This window comes from Ovis aries, chromosome 16, assembly GCF_016772045.2.
Source record: "Ovis aries strain OAR_USU_Benz2616 breed Rambouillet chromosome 16, ARS-UI_Ramb_v3.0, whole genome shotgun sequence".
Taxonomy (NCBI): domain Eukaryota; kingdom Metazoa; phylum Chordata; class Mammalia; order Artiodactyla; family Bovidae; genus Ovis; species Ovis aries.
The window spans coordinates 6,985,997-7,004,766 of NC_056069.1; the positions used below are offsets into that span (position 1 = coordinate 6,985,997).

General features: G+C 44.0%; 1 protein-coding gene across 1 annotated transcript in view; it reads right to left on the bottom strand.

The window, feature by feature from the left end:
• HEXB (hexosaminidase subunit beta) overlaps positions 1-18,770 on the bottom strand; it is a 32,181-nt gene extending 13,411 nt beyond the window's left edge. The window contains exons 1-5 of the mRNA XM_004016882.5: positions 18,407-18,770; positions 11,547-11,692; positions 6,144-6,209; positions 576-622; positions 204-314 (exon numbers count right to left, since the gene is read on the bottom strand). Coding sequence (XP_004016931.2) covers positions 204-314; positions 576-622; positions 6,144-6,209; positions 11,547-11,692; positions 18,407-18,654 — 618 coding nt within the window. The 5' untranslated portion in view covers positions 18,655-18,770. The remainder of the gene's footprint in view (positions 1-203; positions 315-575; positions 623-6,143; positions 6,210-11,546; positions 11,693-18,406) is intronic.

Sequence of the window (18,770 nt, forward strand, 5' to 3'; positions counted from 1 at the left end):
CTGGGTTAGCCTCTCTCCCACCTCAATGAAAACAAGAGGGTGATTCCCTAGGGGGGCCCCCACTTCTCTGCAGAGGAAATATATTAGTATATGGAAAATGAATCCCTTGTTCCAACCAGCACAACAGCATAATGACCAACATAAAGTAACAACATAAAAGAACACTTCTTCAGAACAGACAATGGATTAACATAATTACCTACCAGAGTTTTCAAAATAGTCTTAACGGGCAGAAAGTGCCTAGATGTATCGATTAAAATTCCTCTATGAGGAAACCTGGGAGAATCTACAATGTTGGATTCATTGGCAGTGAACTAAAAGACAAAAGAAAACTTTTATTTATTTTTAGAATTTTCTCCAGTTCAATGATGATTATAGCTGTCTATGCAAGTATGGGATAAGAAATTAATTTAAAACCAAACAAAGTATAAAAATTATATTTACCATCTAAGAGACACACTTGGGGAGAAGAAACATTCAAGATACAATAAATAGCTAAAAGTTTACATTTTTCCTATAGAATGTTTTATTATGTCTACCCAATAATGTTAGTAACATACAATAATCATACTTACAGCCCCATGAGAATCTTGATAAATCAACTGGCTAAAGGTCTCTAAACCTGAGGAAAATAAAATTTATAATTTATTACATTAATTTATAAGGGAGACAATACAAGATATATTATCCAAACATAGAACCATAACCAGAAAAGGTAAATAAAATTAAGTATGCTATACTCTGTCACATTCTCTAAAATCAAAGCTCAATTAAATCCCCGTTGCTATTAAAAAAAAAAGCTTTACTTTATTGTACCCATACCCGTGTTTGTGTTTGAATGATAAACACACAAATAGTGATTTAAGAAAATAAAATTACCTTAATAAATTTAATAGCATTATAAGAGTTTTTATAATAAAATATTATAGGCACTTTAGCAGGTACTGAGAAAGTCAATTCCCAGGCAGGTTGATAAGAGGTCCAAAGGGCCCCGAGCAGAGAGGGGCAAGGGGTTCTTGAGGAGGAAAGGACAAACTTTTTTTTTTCTCTACATTCCTTAGTTTTAGGCACATAAAAAGTTTTTTTTTTTTTTTTTCTTTAAGCCTGGAACTAATGATTACACAAGAAATAACTCAATTTAAACTCCTTCCTGAAAACTTCCTGACTAATTCTGGTCTGGTAGGATCTTTCTGTTGTTAAGTTCTAATCCAGTTATCCTAAAATGTAAATTGTGGGAGTGGGTCTGGAAAAATTTTTACAACCTTGAGACATTCTTTGATTTATTGTTAATAACTAATTTAAAAAGTATATAACTCCCTTGCTAACAGTAGGGAGGGGGGCACTCTCCACGCCCCTTCTGATGTCTGTGTCAGAAGCTTTCTCTGTCCCATTTTCATTTTAATAAAACTCCTCTACACAAAAGCTCTTGAGTGATCAAGCCTGGTCCCTGATCCCAAAGTTAAATCTTTGGAGATCAGGAATCCAACACCTTTCACCATAAGCTATCAGTACCTAAACTTAACAGAGGGCTAAGAGGCTCAGAAAAAAAAACATGAAATCATAAAGGCCCAACTTAAACAGTGTTTTATTTATACCTGCAGAGACTTTTTTTATTCATGTGCACTGTTCCCTGTCAGTTCAGTTCAGTTTAGTCACTCAGTCGTGTCCAACTCTTTGCAACCCCATGAACCACAGCACTCCAGACCTCCATGTCCATCACCAACTCCCAGAGTCCACCCAAACCCATGTCCATTGAGTCAGTGATGCCATCTAACCATCTCATCTTCTGTCATCCCTTTCTCCTCCTGCCCTCACTCTTTCCCAGCATAAGGGTCTTTTCCAATGAGTCAACTCTTTGCATCAGGTGGCCAAAGTATTGGAGTTTCAGCTTTAGCATCATTCCTTCCAATGAACATCCAGGACTGATCTCCTTTAGGATAGACTGGTTGGATCTCCTTGCAGCCCAAGGGACTCTCAAGAGTCTTCTCCAACACCACAGTTCAAAAGCATCAATTCTTCAGTGCTCAGCTTTCTTTATAGTCCTACTCTCACATCCATACATGACTACTGGAAAACCCATAGCCTTGACTAGACGGACCTTTGCTGGCAAAGTAATGTCTCTGCTTTTTAATATGCTGTTTATGTTGGTCATAACTTTCCCTCCAAGGAGTAAGCATCATTTAATTTCATGGCTGCAGTCACCATCTGCAGTGATTTTGAAGCCCAGAAAAATAAAGTCAGCCTATATTATAAGCCACTTCCTCTATCTAGCCTTGACTTTACCAAAATTCATGATTCTACCTGACAACTATATTGCCAAGGAAAATTTTAACCTAAGAATACAGGTATACCTCACTTTATCATAATTCAGTCTCTTGCATTTCACAGATACTGTTTTTACAAATCAAAAGTTTGTGGCAACCCTGCTATTGTCAGATGATGATCACTGTTTTTCACCGATAAAGTATTTTTTAAATGGAGGAGGAAACGCAACCAACTCCAGTATTATTGCCGGGGAAATCCCATGGACAGAGGGGCCTCGTAGGCTACAGTCCATGGGGTCACAAAGTCGCACACGACTTACTGACTAAACAATGACAACAATTTTTAAATTAAGGTATGTACTTATTTTTAAGACATAATGCTAGTGCACTACTGTTGCACTCTACTATTGAAAAACTACAGAATAGTGTAAGCATAACTTTTATATGCCCTGGGAAACCAAAATATCTGTGTGACTCCCTTTATTGAGATAGTCAGTTTACTGCAGCACTCTAGAACCAAACCCACTGTATCTCCAAGGCTTCCCTGTGGTTCAAACTCAAATAACAGAGAAGATGTGACAACATACTACAAAACCACAAAAGATTATAAGAGACTGCTATGACCAATTATATGCCAACAAATTTGACAACTTAGAAGAAATGAATAAACTCCCAGAAAGAACACCTACCAAGATTGAATTACGAAGAAACAGAATCAGAGACTCATTACTAGCAAGGAGATGGTAACAATAATAAAACATGTCCAACAAACAAAGGCCAGGACCAGAAGGCTTCACTAGTGAACTCTGCTGCTGCTGCTACTACTGCTAAGTCGCTTCAGTCATGTCCGACTCTGCGACCCCATAGACGGCAGCCCACCAGGCTCCCTCGTCCCTGGGATTCTCCAGGCAAGAATACTGGAGTGGGGTGCCATTTCCTTCTCCAACGCATGAGAGTGAAAAGTCAAAGTGAAATCGCTCAGTTGTGTCCAACTCTGTGCAACCCCATGGACTGCAGCCTACCAGGCTCCTCCATCCAAGGGATTCTCCAGGCAAGAGTACTGGAGTGGGGTGCCATTGCCTTCTCCAAATGAACTCTACTAAACAATAAAAATGAATTAATTTCTAGGAGATGATGCCAAAAGCAAAAGAAATAAAAGCAAAAATAAATGGGACAACACCAAAGTAAAAAGCAGCTGCACAGCAAAGGAAACCATCAACAAAATGAAAAGACAATCTACCAAAGGGGAGAAGATACTTGCAAATTATGTATCGATAGGGGTTAATATATAAAGAACTCAACTCAATAGCAAAAAACAAACAGTCCAATTAAAAAATGGGTATTAGATTGTGAACAAGTATTTTTTTCAAGGAAGACACATAAATAGCCAACAGGTAAATGAGAAGGTACTCAGCATCACTAACCATCAGGGAAAGGCAAACCAAAACCACAGGGACCTATCACCTCAGGCTTGTTAGAATGGCCATGATCAAAAAACAAAAAAAGAACAAGTGTTGGCGAGGATATGCAGTGAAAGGATCCCTTATGTACTGTTCATGGGAATATAAACGGGTGAAGCCACTATACAGCTACCACATGATCCAGCAATTCAACGTCCGGGTATTTATCCAAAGAAAACAAAAACTCTAAGTCTCTCCACCTCAAATATATGTACCTCTGTGTTCACTGCAGCATTAACTGCAATAGCCAAGAAATGGAAACAACCTATCCGTCAAAGGATGAATGGATAAAGATGCAGTGTGCATATGTATACAGTGGGATACTATTCAGCCACAGAAAGAAGGAAATCTTTCTGTTTGTGACAACATGGATGGAACTTAAGGCCATTATGCTAAATGAAATAAGACAGAGAAAGACAAACACTACATGATCTCCATTAGATGTGGAATCTGAAAAACAAAACCAAGCTCATAAACACGAAGAATAGTTGGGTAGTGACTAGAGGCAGGGGTAGGGGGTGGGCAAAATGGGTGAAGGGGATCAGAAAGTACAATCTTTCATATATACGTAAGTCCTAGAGACGTGAGGCACAGCATAGTGACTGTAATTAATAAATATTGTGCTACCTATTTGCAAGTTGCTAAAAAGAGGAAATCTCAGAAGTTCTCATCATAAAAAAACAATTATTTCCTAACTATGTGTGGTGACGGATGCTAACTAAACTTACTGTGGTCATCATTTTGCATTATATACAAATATCAAATCATTATGTTGTAAAACTGAAACTAATATAATTTTATGTCAATTATACCTCAAAAAAATTAGGAAAGAATAAAAAGTTCAAAGTTGCTTTCGCTATGCCTCCCTCTTACCTCAAAATACAGAATAACTTTGGAATTTTCTCTTAAGTGGCAGTACACTCAAATATCATTTATGACACATTTGTTACTTTCAAAGTCTGACAGTAAGTGGAAAATAAGGACTTCTGGACTAGATTCACCAAATGCTCCCAAAACTTCTTATGTGGATCAGGACAGAGATCAATAAAGCTGATTTCCCTAACAGGCCCCAGACAAGACAGGCAGACCAGACTGGTAAAAGTTTAACATCACATCCCATTAAATGTAAATAATCTAGAAGATAATATCTGTAGTTACATTTGCGGTAAGTCTCTATAGCTATTTTCACATCACTATTTGAATAAGATCACAGTCATACCATTATTACTATGATGTAAAACACAGCATTAACAGTCGTTACTTTATTCTAAATAACACTCAACCTGAGCAAATCCAAAGCCTTCTCTCCTTTTAATTACTGTAACTTTGGCTGCCTAGCTTACATTAAAGAAAATCATTCTTCTCCTCTTTCAAAGCTATACTAATTTGGAAGCCAGTAAAACAAACTCTTATCCTCTTAAAAGAAGAAGTCAAAGCAGCTTTCGAACAGCAAAAGTAAATGTTCCAATGCCTGAACTTTGAAGTTCAGACTGAAAGTCACGGGAAAAGCTTTTAATGTTCTCCTCTGCTCACTGCCTCCAATCACTCTCGAGTATATTTTTATCTTTTCACAACGTTTCTGCAAACTTTGTTATACTTCTAAATCCATGGGAATTTAAAATGGGGGAAGGGTTCTCTTCTTTTCTAGGTCTTCATAGTGTGTGTGGTTGACTCTGTTCCTGAACTCTTCTTGAGACTCCCAGGATCAAATCATTCCTGGCCAAGAAACAGAATCGTCCAATTCCCCACTGGATTCAGGTGAAAATGGGTAATGAGATCAAGTACAACTCCACTCCTGAAAGGAGACACTGGAGAAGAACCAAGCTGAGTCGACAGGGACTCTCCATGCCATGGCACACGCGTTTATGCTGCTCTGAGCTCATGAGCGTCTTAGCATATCAAGCAGGAAACACCACCATGCATGGAGAGCTGCACATGTTTTACTGGGAACATGATTTTCCTCTTTGTTTTTCTGTTTCTGCACTAATAGACTGGTACAGGAAAAAATATGAGTATACTGTTGTTTAATAAATAAATCAAATGCAGAAAGGACATGCTTGCTACTGAAGGTGGCAAGAGGGGACGAATGATAAAACAAAACCTAACTGGAGCAGATCAGGGCCATTTATGACTCTATGAATATTACAGTCCAAGAACATCAAGGAATCGCAGCACTGTGAATGCAGTAACCTTCAGACATTTGTAGAGGGTCCAGTGATCTTTCATTAAGCGGTATATATAAACAATCTTTCTCTAACTGGTATATACAGTACTTAATGGAAATTGTTTTGGAAATACCCAAAAATCTATAAAGAGCCCAAGGAAGCAAAGTCTTGCTATTAATATGCTTGATTTCCCAAAGTGGCAACTGAAACTATTTCCTTATTAGAAAATAACAATGAAACTACGAAGAACTTACCTCGTAACACTCCCCAAACTCTGTTGGCAGTGAGTGTAGCCACTGGTCCTTGCACAAGCAAATTATCTGTATTGGAAAAAGAAACACATGTTCCTCGTGTGGTGACAGATGGTATCATTTTACATTATATACAAATAGCAAATCATTATGTTGTAAACCTGAAGTGAATCTAATGTTATGTCAACTATACCTCAAAAAACCAGGAAAGAATAAAACGTTCTCTGCTTCATCATCACCCTCCACGGCCCCCACCACTCAGGGGGTCGCGTGACAGCTGGTGACACCCAGGGAAAACACATCTATCCACAGCTAGTCATCAGGTGACAGTCTTCTGACAAGGTAGCCTTTCCATCAGAAGAACAGAGTCACGAGTTAGGCTTATGTGTAAAAATGGACAGAAATACTGAATCACCACGTTGTGTAAGGGCAATGAACACGGTGTCGTAAGGTAATTGTACTTCAAAAACAAGCAAGCTCGCAGAAACAGAGATAAGACTCTTGGTTACCAGAGGCGGGTGGTGACTGGACAAAGGCGGGCAAAAGGTACTAACTTCTGGTTATAAGATTAATAAGTACACGGGACGTAATGTACAACAGGATGAACATAGTCAGCACGGCTGTATGCTATACATGAAAGCTGTTCAAAGAGTAAATCATAAGCGTTCTCATCTAAAAAAAATGTTTTTCTTTAATTTTGTATCTGTATGAGATGTGCGTTCACTAATTTCCTGTGATAATCATTTCACGATGTATGTAAGTCAGATCATTATACTCTACACCTAGACTTACACGGTGCGGTGTGTCAGTTATGCCTCAATTAAACTGGAAGAAAAAAAAAGTGTTCGCTGTTAATTCCTCAATGATATACGGTAAATTTCGCAAAACATATCATTGCTATTTCTGGGTCATTATTTCTCCTGAGCTCCAAACCTGTTTCTCAAACTGCCTTCTGTATATACTCACTTAAATGTCCTGTGAAAAGTGAAAGTTGCTCAAACCTGTCCAATTCTTTGCGACCCCATGGAGTTCTCAGTCCATGGAATTCTCCAGGCCAGAATACTGGAGTGGGCAGCCTTTCCTGTCTCCAGGGGATCTTCCCAACCCAGGGATCGAACCCAGGTCTCCCACATTTCTTGGGGATTCTTTACCGCCAAAGTCACATGGGAAGCCCAAGAATACTGGAGTGGGTAGCCTACCCCCTTCTCCAGGGGATCTTCCTGACCCAGGAATCAAGCCAGGGTCTCCTGCACTGCAGGCGAATCCTTTACCAGCTCAGCTCCCAGGGAAGCCCCAGAAATCCCGTAGGTTCTTCCTTAAACTCCACAAGCCCCAGACTGGACTCTTCCCTCTTCCCACTTGCTGGGCTCTGGACTCATCCTCTCCTGACTCCAGCCAGCCGAGCAGCTCAAGTCAGGAACGTGGTGTCATCTCCATGATTCCTCATTCTCCCTTACTGGAGAGTTCTCTCCTGCTACCCCTCTACAGAGCAGGGTCTTACTTAAGCTAACAATTTAAGTCAAAAGGACAAACTCCTCAGTGCCTCTCATTTCCTGATGAAGCCTCTGGTATCAGTCTTGCACCCTGTAAGACCAGAGTTTTCTCTACCCCGGCCATTCTCTCCCTGTGCCCCCTACTTGCCCTGTACCTAATACCCCTAACATTGTCCTGAATCTTCCTTAACACTCATTTGCTGGGACCTTACTGGTGGTCCAGAATCTGCCTTCTAACGCAGGGCATAGGAGTTCAATCTTTGGTTGGTGAACAAAGATGCCACATGCCGAGGTGCAACTGAGCACACGCAGTGCAACTAGAGGTTGCCACAACAGTCATTTCCGTGTTTAGAGAGCCTTCTCCTGGAGTCATCCACAGATAGTGTAAAGCTCCAGAAAGCACAGAGGTTGAAAGCTAAAGGGATGTGACAGGGAAGACTCTGCCAGAGCAAAGACACTCGAGGGCTGCAGGTCCATGATTTAACATGCTATCTCTGCTTCATCATCACCCTGCACCACCATCACCCAGGGTGTTGCCTAACAGTTGGCTACACATAGGGAAAACAGCTCTATCAACAGCCAACAATCAGGTGACAATCTTCTGGCAAGGAAGCCTTTCCATCAGACGAACAGTCGAGAGGTAGCTAAAGGCCAGGCTAAGAACTGTATTGCTGTTATGACCACAGCCGAATCACGATTCCTCCCCTCTATTAAATCCTTAGTTTAAGCTCCCTATATAGAACTCACCATTTCACCGGTCACGGTTTAAAAGCCAGCTTTTCCCACATTCCAGTTCTGAGATCTCCTGGGATCAGTCAGCACAAAGACTTATCTAAGACCATTAACATGTGGCATATACCTGATGCCAGTTATTTTCCAACAGCTGAGGACTGGCTGATATTTAAAAGGACTCTGATTCAACCCAATGCAGAAACCACACATATAAAGCAATACAGAGGAGATTGTGTTTTCTAAATATATGGACAAATAAGCTATAGAATTTTTATTCCACAGCCAAATTCTCAGTCTTAACACCGATGAGCTCCCTGAGGTGGAACGAAGGCATCTCTCTTTCAATGATCCCTTTCTATACTTTTTGCACCACACTGTTGCTTTGAAGGGTATACATGCAAATAACAGCAACGGATTCCTCTTTTTAGAATAATAAAATGTTACAGGTAAGACTAAAATCCCCTTTGAGATGCCCACTGAACTCCCCCTACTTGCGTAGAGGAAACAGCAGGGCTTTCCTGGGCCCTGTTGCATCCACGCGGCAAGAAACAGATGCTGCCTCATGCGCACCTCCTTGTATTTATGCCGGTGTGTAAATGGGACCCCCTGTACACACTAGGATGTATCCCCCCTTGTCCAACTCAGCAATCGATCTTGGCAAGTTCCCCATGTCGTTCTATCTCCATTTCTTTTTTAAGTATCGTGTTTACTGGCACGTGCTGCACTGGGTCTCCGCTGCTGCGCCTGGGCTGTCTCTAGCTGGGGCTGGCGGGGCCTCCTCTCGAGCGGCAGTGCACGGGGCTCTCGCTGTGGCCGTCTCTTGTGCAGAGCACAGGCTCTCAGCACGCAGGCTTCAGTCGTGTGGCTCATGGGCGCAGTAGTTGTGGCTGTGGGGTTTAGCTGCTCCTCAGCAGATGGGGTCTTCCCAGATCAGGGTCAAAACGCGTGGCCTCTCTCTTGGCCCGCAGATTCTTAAACACTGGACACTACAGAAGCCCTGTAACTCCACTTGTTCATTCTCAATTGTTGAAGCGTATTCTCTAGAGTCAACTGACAAGATATACGCAGCCATTCTTCTGGTGATGAACATTCGTTTTGCTTATAAACGTTCATTGTGGCAGACAAACCACAGAGAACATTCTTGATGTATGTAATCACTTCTCTGTGGTAGAAATTAGTCTATATCTGGTTCTGAGGAGGTGCCTATTTCTACTTTACTTGATGCTGCTGTTAACACTCATCAGCTTCTCCAAGATTTCCTCATACCCTTGGACAACGGTTGATATCTTGTTATTTCCATTTGTGTGTTACTTCTCTCATCATCATCATCAACAACTAGTTTAAAACTAGTTTATCCTTTAACCAGAATATTTCATGGTTAGCTTATCTCCAGAAGTCTCCCTTTCAGAAAAATGGGGTTTGCAAAGCTGAATGCAAGACTCCCCAGCCTCGACACATTCCATCATTTGTATTTTACAATATGTCATTGTACTGCCAGTCAGCAAAGATTCCTTGGTAATTTGCTGATCATTCCTCAATTCAGATTGCAAAATCTAATTCATAAAGTGTCTGAGTGCTGTCAACTCACATGACTAATGTGGGCAAACCATCATGATTCTCTTCTAAGAACAGCCACAGAATGGAAAAGAAATGAAGTTATTTTGCAAAACGATGTTATCAAGGCATCAAGAAATCTCATCTCTAATCAAAAGGATGAAGAGATGGACTTTACCTGTCTGTGAGGCAGCCTGAGAACAAAGGGGTTACTCTCTTCTCTAAGATATGCATTTTCCTTCCTATTTAGCACCTGACTCACCAGCCTGCTCGTTCTGCACTAATCTTAAATCACCCATTGCTCCTTTGATTCCTTGATACAATCCCATGTAATCTCCAGTCAGTACATGCTATGAAAAAGGTCTGCCCATTTGTTTATTCTTTCTAGAACAAGTTAGGAAAAGCCTTGGACAGTAATATTTTATGCAGACAAGAAAATCACGTAGCTAAGTGTTGATTATATTTTCAATCAATATAAATGAAGATGGAATATAAATATAATACAACATAAATATAAATGAAAAGTGAAAAACTTCACCCCTCTCAGTTCTGCATTATCTATGCGTCAACTTAATTATAAACAGAAACCATGTCGGGACGTCTCTGGAGGTCCAGTGGTTAAGCCTCTGTGCTTCCACTGCAAGGGGCACAGGTTCCGTTCACGGTCAGGACCTAAGATCCCGCATACTGTGCCAAAAAAAGAGAATGAAAGATCATGCCTATGAACACAGGCTTAATTTCAAAATAAACTATCTAGATGTCTTAAATTAAGGGATAAGCCAAGTAAGTTTTGGCACAACCACACCGTTGGTTGAACATTATTCGGCCACTAAAAATGCTGTCATTGAAAAACATTTAGTGAAATTCATGTTTGTAGGCAAAAAAGAGACTTCCCAGGTCGTGCTGGTGGTAAAGAACCCACATGTCAATGCAGGAGACATGAGAGATTTGGGCTCAGTCCCTGGGTCATGAAGATTCTCTGGAGAAAGGAACAGCAAACCACTCCTGTGTTCTTGCCTGGGAAATTCCGTGGACAGAGGAGCCTGGCAGGCTACAGTCCATGGGGTCTCAAAGAGTCACACACGACTGAAGCAACTTAGCATAGGACATGCAAAAAGGAAAAACAGAAAAAACGCATGTACAGAACTAGACCCCTTTTTCATGCCATTCTTTATCTTATGCTTTTATTTATGTCTATGTGAAGTATTCAAATACATTCCTCTGCAAAAAAAAAATATGTAGGTAACAGAGGTTAACTCTTGAGTGCTGGGATTATGAATAATTCCTCCTCTTCACTTACTGTACTTAAAGATTTCCTGCAATGATTATGTTTGAGTTTTGCCATCAGACTTTTAACAGTAATTAGTCATTTCTTATTGCCACATGTGCAGCATGTGGGACTTTCGTTCCCCATCCAAGGATCAAACCTGTGCTCCCTGCAGTGGAAGTGCAGTGTCTTAACCTTGGACCGCCAGTGAAGTTCCCTAAGCGTTATTTTTAAAAATAATAATTATAAACTCACTGGTTAAGAGCTCACAATAGTTTATGGAGTAGAGTCAGCTTCTGGCCCTCGAGTCTGTAACAAGCAGCTTTGTGAACAGTCTATTCCCATGACATAGGTACTCACAAGACTCATCCGAGGTGATGCTGGGGAAACTGTCACACTCTGGGTCCATGATGACTGAGACTTCAAGTTTCTGTAACTCCATTTCACTTGGAATTTTATTATAGCCACGATGCCACTTGTAGGAACCAAAAATGTAGGCATAATATCTGTGTGAGAGAAATTCAAATAAATTTTTAAACCATTGCTCCTTCGCTAAGTCAGGTCTGACTGTGACTCCTTGAAGTACTGCACACCAGGCTTCCCTGTCTTTCATTATCTCCCAGAGTTTGCTCAAATTCTTTCCCATTGAGTCAGTAATGCCATCCAGCCATCTCATCCTCTGTCCTCCCCTTCTCTTCCTGCCCTAATCTTCCCCAGCATCAGGGTCTTTTCCAGAGTCAGCTCTTCACATCAGGTGGCCCAAGTATTAGAACTTCAGCACCAGTCCTTCCAGTGAATAGTCAGGGTTGATTTCCTTTAGGGTTGACTGTTTCGATCTCCCTGCAGCTCAAGGGACTCTCCACAGTCTTCTCCAGCACAATTTGAAAGCATCAACTTTTCAGTGCTCAGATCTCTTTACGGTTCAACTCTCACATCCATATGGGACTACTGGAAAAACTATAGTTTTGATTATATGGACCTTTGTCAACAAAGTGATGTCAGTACTTTTTAACATACCGTCTAGGTTTAACACAGCTTTCCTTCCAAGAAGCAAGAGTCTTTTAATTTTCTGCCTGCAGTCACTGTCTGCAATGATTTTGGAGCCCAAGAAAATGAAAACTTTCACTGTTTCCCTTGTTTCCCTCTTTGTCATGAAGTGATGTGACTGGATGCCATGATCTTAGCTTTTCGAATGTTCAGTTTTAAGCCAGCTTTTCCCCTGTCTTTCACCCTCACCAAGAGACTCTCTACTGCTTCAATTTCTGCCACACTAGAGTGGGTTCCGGTGTATGTTGAAGACAAAAGAAGAAAGGGGTGACAGAGGATGAGATGATTAGATAGCATCAGGGACTCAATGGGCATGAATATGAGCAACTCCGGGAGATGATGAAGGACAGGGGAGCCTGACATGCCGCAGTCCATAGGGTCCCAAAGCATCTCACGTGACTGGCGACTGAACACCACAAGCTGCGTTTTAAACACATACGTGGTAGGAGGTGATGTCGCTGACTCCTCAAACCCCTGCTACCTGGTATGAGTCCAGCTAGAAGCTCCCACCTCAAGCTGCACAGCAGCATCACCTGGGAGCATTTTGCAAACAGGCACTGACGCCCAGTGGCTTCCCTGCTGGTGCACCTGGCAAAGAATCTGCCAGCAATGTGGGACCTGGGTTCCATTCCTGGGTAGGGAAGACCCCCTGGAGAAGGGAAAGGCTACCCACTCCACTTTTCTGGCCTGGAGAATTTCATGGATTGTATAGTCCACGGGGTCACAAAGAATTGGACACAACCTAGCAACTTTGACTTTCACTGATATCCAGACCTTCAGAATCAGAGTCTCTGAGAGTGTGATTTTTAAAGTTGCCTGGGCCACGACCCCAAGCGACTCTTATGAGGTCCCCATTATAAAAGTAATCAAACCAATAATCCTGGGTGTGCAAGCCCATTCTGACCAGTGATGGGGCAGAGATGGGAGGAGGGTGAGCTCTCTTCTCCGAGGTGAGCACCAAGAAGAAAACTTTCTCTGTACGTGACACCTACACACGTGGCAGCCACACCAAAGAGAGCAGGTCAGAGATGACAAGAGTACAGGTTTCCTAATGATACTGCTGAGCCACGTAGCCAACTAGCCCTGAAATCCCAATATGTGAGATTCTTTACCATCTGAGTCACCAACGGCTGAGTGGTTCAAGACTGAGAAAGAGGAGACAGGGCTGTCTGCTGTCACCCTGGTTCCTTAACCTGTATGTTGAGCACATCATGAGAAATGCTGGGCTGGATAAGTTACAAGCTGGAATCAAAACAGGCGGGACAACCTCAGATACAAGGATGACGCCACTCTAATGGCAGAAAGAGAAGAAAAACTAAAGAGCCTCCTGCTGAGGGTGAAGGAGGGGAGAGGAAGAGCTGGCTTAAAACTAAACATTAAAAAAACTAATATCATGCCATCTGGCACGATCGGGTGGGGATTTAGACACTAAGTCATGTCTGACTCTTGCGACCCCATGGACTGTGGCCTGCCAGGTTCCTCTGTCCACGGGATTCTCGAGGCAAGCATACTGAAGTGGGTTACCATTTCCTTATCCAGAGGATATTCCCAAACCAGGGATCGAATCTGGGTCTCCAGGTTTGCAGGCAGATTCTTTACCGAATTAGCTACTGCTAATTAATTTCCATTACTACATGGAAAAGAGAGGGGGAACCAAAAAAAAAAAGAAAAGAGAGGGGGAAAAGGTGGAAGTTAGTGACAGATTTCCTAGTCTTGGGCTCTAAAATCACTGTGGATGGTGACGGTAGCCATGAGAACAGAAGATATTTGCTTACTGGCAGGAAAGCTATGAAAACTAGACAGCATGCTGAAAAGCAGAGACATTACTCTGTGGACAAAGGTCCATACAGTCAAGGCTGTGGTCTTCCCAGTGATCATGTACGATTGTGAGAGCTGGACTGTAAAGAAGGCAGAATACCAAAGAACTGATGCCTTCAAACTGCAGTGCTGAAGAAGACTCCTGAGAGTCCCTCGGATAGCAAGGAGATCAAACGAGCCAATCCTAAGGGAGATCAACCCTGACTACTCACTGGAAGGACTGATGCTCAAGCTGAAGCTCCACTATTTTGGTCATCTGATGTGAACAGCTGACTCATTGGAAAAGTCCCTGATGCTGGGAAAGACTGAGGGAGAAGAAGAGGATGTCAGAGGAGGAGATGGCAGGATGGAATCACTAAGGCAACAGATAAGAACTTGGGCAAACTTCGGAAGATGCTGAGGGACAGAGGTCTGGCCTGCTGCCTCCGTGGGGTCACGGAGAGTTGGACACGACTGAGCAACTGAACAACAGCAAAAACAACATGTGAGGTAACAGGTTTTCTCTTTGCTCAAGCCAGACTGAGCTGGGACTCCTGTTACCTTCCAACAAAAGTATCCCAGCTAGTAACACCAAAGAATCCTCACTAGGGCCTGGAAAATTTACATTCTGCTGGCACCCGACTATCAGAGGAAGAGGGTAGCAAATAAACATTTGAAGGTACTAGAAGATAAAAGATCACATAGTCTTCAAAGCCTAAGATATGCAACAGATTCTGAGAAGCCAGAAGGCTGTATAAGCTACTTATATATAAGACTGTCTTGTGTGTTTTCCAGGGAAGTAAGGAGAGATGGGAAAGTTCTGATGAACTTGGAAGTGTATGGAAGTTAACCAGTGAGACAGTGAAAGAGATAAAGGTTCTGAGGGAAATCATTAGCTTAGGAAAATCTTTTTATAATTTAAAAATACATTATTTATTTACTTGGCTGGGCTGAGCCTTAGTTCTGGCATGTGGGATCTAGTTCCCTTACTGAGGATTAAACCTGGGCCCCTGCATTGGCAACATCCAGGTAGTCTAAGCCCCTGGACCACCGGGGAAGTCCCTATTAAAAAATCCTGACAGATTCAAAAGGAAATAAAGATCACAAAATTGTATAGCTAAAAATGCATCCTAGGGATTCCTTGGTGGCGCTAGTGGTAAAGAACCCAGCTGCCAACGCATGAGACACAGAGATGGTGGTTCCATCCCTGGGTTGGGAAGATCCTCTGGAACAGGAAATGACAACCCACTCCAGTATTCTTGCTTAGAAAATTATATGGGCAGAGGCGGCTTACGGGCTACAGTCCATGGGGCGACAACAAGTCAGACAAAACTGAGCACAGAGCAATCTTATGTGTCAGTTCAGTTCAGTTCATTCACTCAGCTGTTTCCGACTCTCTGCGACCCCATGAATCGCAGCACACCAGGCCTCCCTGTCCATCACCAAATCCCGGAGTTCACTCAGATTCACATCCATCGAGTCAGTGATGCCATCCAGCGATCTCATCCTCTCTCATCCCCTTCTCCTCCTGCCCCCAATCCCTCCCAGCATCAGAGTCTTTTCCAATGACTCAACTCTTGGTATGAGGTGGCCAAAGTACTGGAGTTTCAGCTTTCGCATCATTCCTTCCAAAGAAATCCCATACGTTACCACAAATTTTTAAAAAATTATTAAGGGAAATTAAAGATGTTAGCAGCTTTAAGATTTCAGTCAGGTGCTGGCTTCTCCCAAATAAGGAAAAGCTTGGCCCTGGAAATTAAAACTCTAACAGAAAACCCAAAGGGATCTGATGCAGTGGTATCTGACGTGTGTGTGAAACAGTCAATAGCTCCGTCATCTCCACCTCTTTGCAACCCCATGGACTGTAGCCTGCCTGGCTCCTCTGTCCATGGAATTCTCCAGGCAAGGGTACTTGAGTGGGTAGCCTCTCCCTTTGCCAGGGGATATTCCTGACCCAGGGATTGAACATGGGTCTCCTGCATTGCAGGCAGATTCCTTACCATATGAGCCACCAGGAAAGCCCATTTTAGCTTGTCAGGATCTGAAACTAAAGTTTCAGTTAACCAAGGAGGGAAAAAGGCAAAAAGAAAAAACTGGCATGTGAGCTTGTTCTAAAAGCTAAGGAAGCAGCCACGTACCAGACAGACAGAACTCTGCCTGCAAAATGCATACTGTTTCAAAGCAGAGGCTGACACAAGTGGGTTCCTCAGGAGAGGGCAGCCATGAGGACCTGATCACATTGGGGCCTCGGTTTTACCTGTTCTCCATGGCCTACACATTCTAGAACATCCCATCATCTCTAAACCTTTTCAACTCCATCATGCCTTTTCTCTGAAGCAGTAAAGGCCCCTCCTCGGTTCCGAGAACACTCTCCTGAGTGCTTTCAAGTCTCAGCCATAAGGGCTAATGTTTTATAATCTGCTTCCTAACATGCAGGGTATAATTAATAGCTGCTTGCCACACAGGGAAGAAATTAGTTAGACAAAGCCTTCAGATAACTACCTGCACTCCCTTAGGATGCCAAGCCTTGTTTTTTAAACCATCTCACAGCTTCTTCAAGTTCTGGTGGTCTAACCATGGTTGCCTTACAGCAGCCACGCTTTCTTGCCATACTCATACCATTCGCTTATCACCAGCAGCATGGCACAGAAGGAAAATCCAGTTGTACGAACTGAGTCCCAGAGCAAATGAGGTGTGTTTGTTTTTAAAACATTCCCAAGTCAACATCTTCCATTAAATGGCCTTCAGGTACTTGTTCCTTCTCAATATCCCAAGGCCGGTAATCAACCACCTTGATATAACTTCTTCACCCAGACTCTAGCCATTCTGACCTGATGGCAGATTCAACACCAAAGACTCATTAGAGCATGCATCTAAAATGAGGGTAACATTGTCCCTCTTCTTATTTAGTGGTTCACAGCTGAAGAAGAAGAAGCCATCTCTGCCGTCGACCTTCTAAGTCTCTGCAGCCTAAGCCTGAGTCCGAGGCCGAGCTGGGGTCACCCCGAGCTCACCTGCTCGGGGTCAGCAGGTGCTGATGTGACTAGTCCTGCATTTACCCCCCAGCTGTTTGGTGTCCTGCAAGCACAGTTAAGCTCTAATGACCTCAGGGAACAACGACCAAAATCTGAGGGAGGGAAGGACCTGTACACTGAGCACCAAACCACACTCCTTCAGGGCACCTTTAGGACAGTCTTGCCCTTTAGGACAAGTCGAAGACTCAGGCTTCTTGAGACACCTGCCCAAGGGCTATCCGCCTTGCACACGGTGTAGTTAGCAGAGCTAGCGCTGTGGCACACCACCACAAACCAACTCTTACTTTTGCTCAGTAAGTCCTGTCCCACCCTTGTGACCCCATGGACTGTAGCCTGCCAGGCTCCTCTGTCCATGGGAATTTTCCAGGCAAGAATGCTGGAGTGGTTGCCATTTCCTCCTCCAGGGCATCTTCCCCACCCAGGGAGGGATGGAACCTATGTCTCTTGTGTCTCCTGCATTGGCAGGCAGAGTCTTTCCAGCTGAGCCACCAGAGAAGCCCTGCCTCCCTCCCAATCAACTTGACATCAATTTTAAGAAGAAAGAAAAAGCTAGCACTGTGGGCTGCCTCCCTACTACACAACTCACCCTGTGGCCAATGGGGTTACAGACCTGAGGCTGGAGGGCTGAGAGGTGCTAAGGATCTAAACAGGAAGCTGGGAGAGCAAGCACATGTTTCTGGCAATCAAAAGGAGAAGCGGGTACTGCAGTCCAGTGACCATACCAAAGTAGCTAGGGGAAGCTATCCAGCACTTTGCATGGGACAGAGGTTTTGGAAGGGAAGGGGAGTTTGGGGCAATGCTTCAACCTAAGGACTTTCTGCCACCTGAACTGTTACCAGACTGGGGGAGGAGAAACTGCCTATAAACGAAAAGCCACTCTGGGAAACCCCTAGTCCCCAAGCTTTAAGAACCCATCTTCCTCTTAGAACTCCCCCCAGATAAACTGCCATTAACCCTCCATCCACTCCATTCTCCGAGGCGAACACAGCCACAAACTCTGAGCACCCTACTCCAAAACAGGGTTCCAGAGCACCCGGGAAGTCCCTTAGGAGGCGGGGGTGGGGGGACGGGACGGGAGGTCAGGGGAAGAGCTTGCGTTTCAGTTCCTGCCTGTTCAAGCCAGCTCTGCTCTCTCTAGACCCGTGACTTTGGTCTGGTCACTGGCCGGTTCACCCGTCAAATGGGGCAAGAGCGTCGGCCAGGCTGGATGGCTGTGCAGGTGCTAAGAGGCTCTCAGGGGCTCCTCCTCTCGGCGCCTGCGCTGCGTCCCAGGGGTGGTCCGTCCCTCCCCGCCCCGGGGTCTCCGGGTCCCCTCCCTGGCCGCCCGTCGGGAGCGCTCACCGCCGAAACGCTTCCTGCAGGACGGCGCAGGAGGGGCCGGCCTTGGAAGAGGGGCTGTGCCCGAAGAAGAAGTTTCCGGGCGAGAGGTACAGCAAGCGCGGGGTCGTCATCGCAGAGACAGGCAGGGGCCAAAGACTTAGGTCAAGCGAAGCAGAAACGCGCGGGCTCCACGCCGCCAGCGCCGCCAGGGCCGCCAGCAGTGCCAGAAGCCCGGGGAGCCTCAGCCTCCCCAGCCCGCGCTGCTCCATGGCAGCTCAGCCGCTCTCCAGCGGGGCTCGCCCCTTAAGCACCAGCAGCCGCCGTGGCTCGGGATTTCCCGTCCGGGTCCGGAGGAGGTACGTGCAGCGGAGTCCGAGAGTCACCT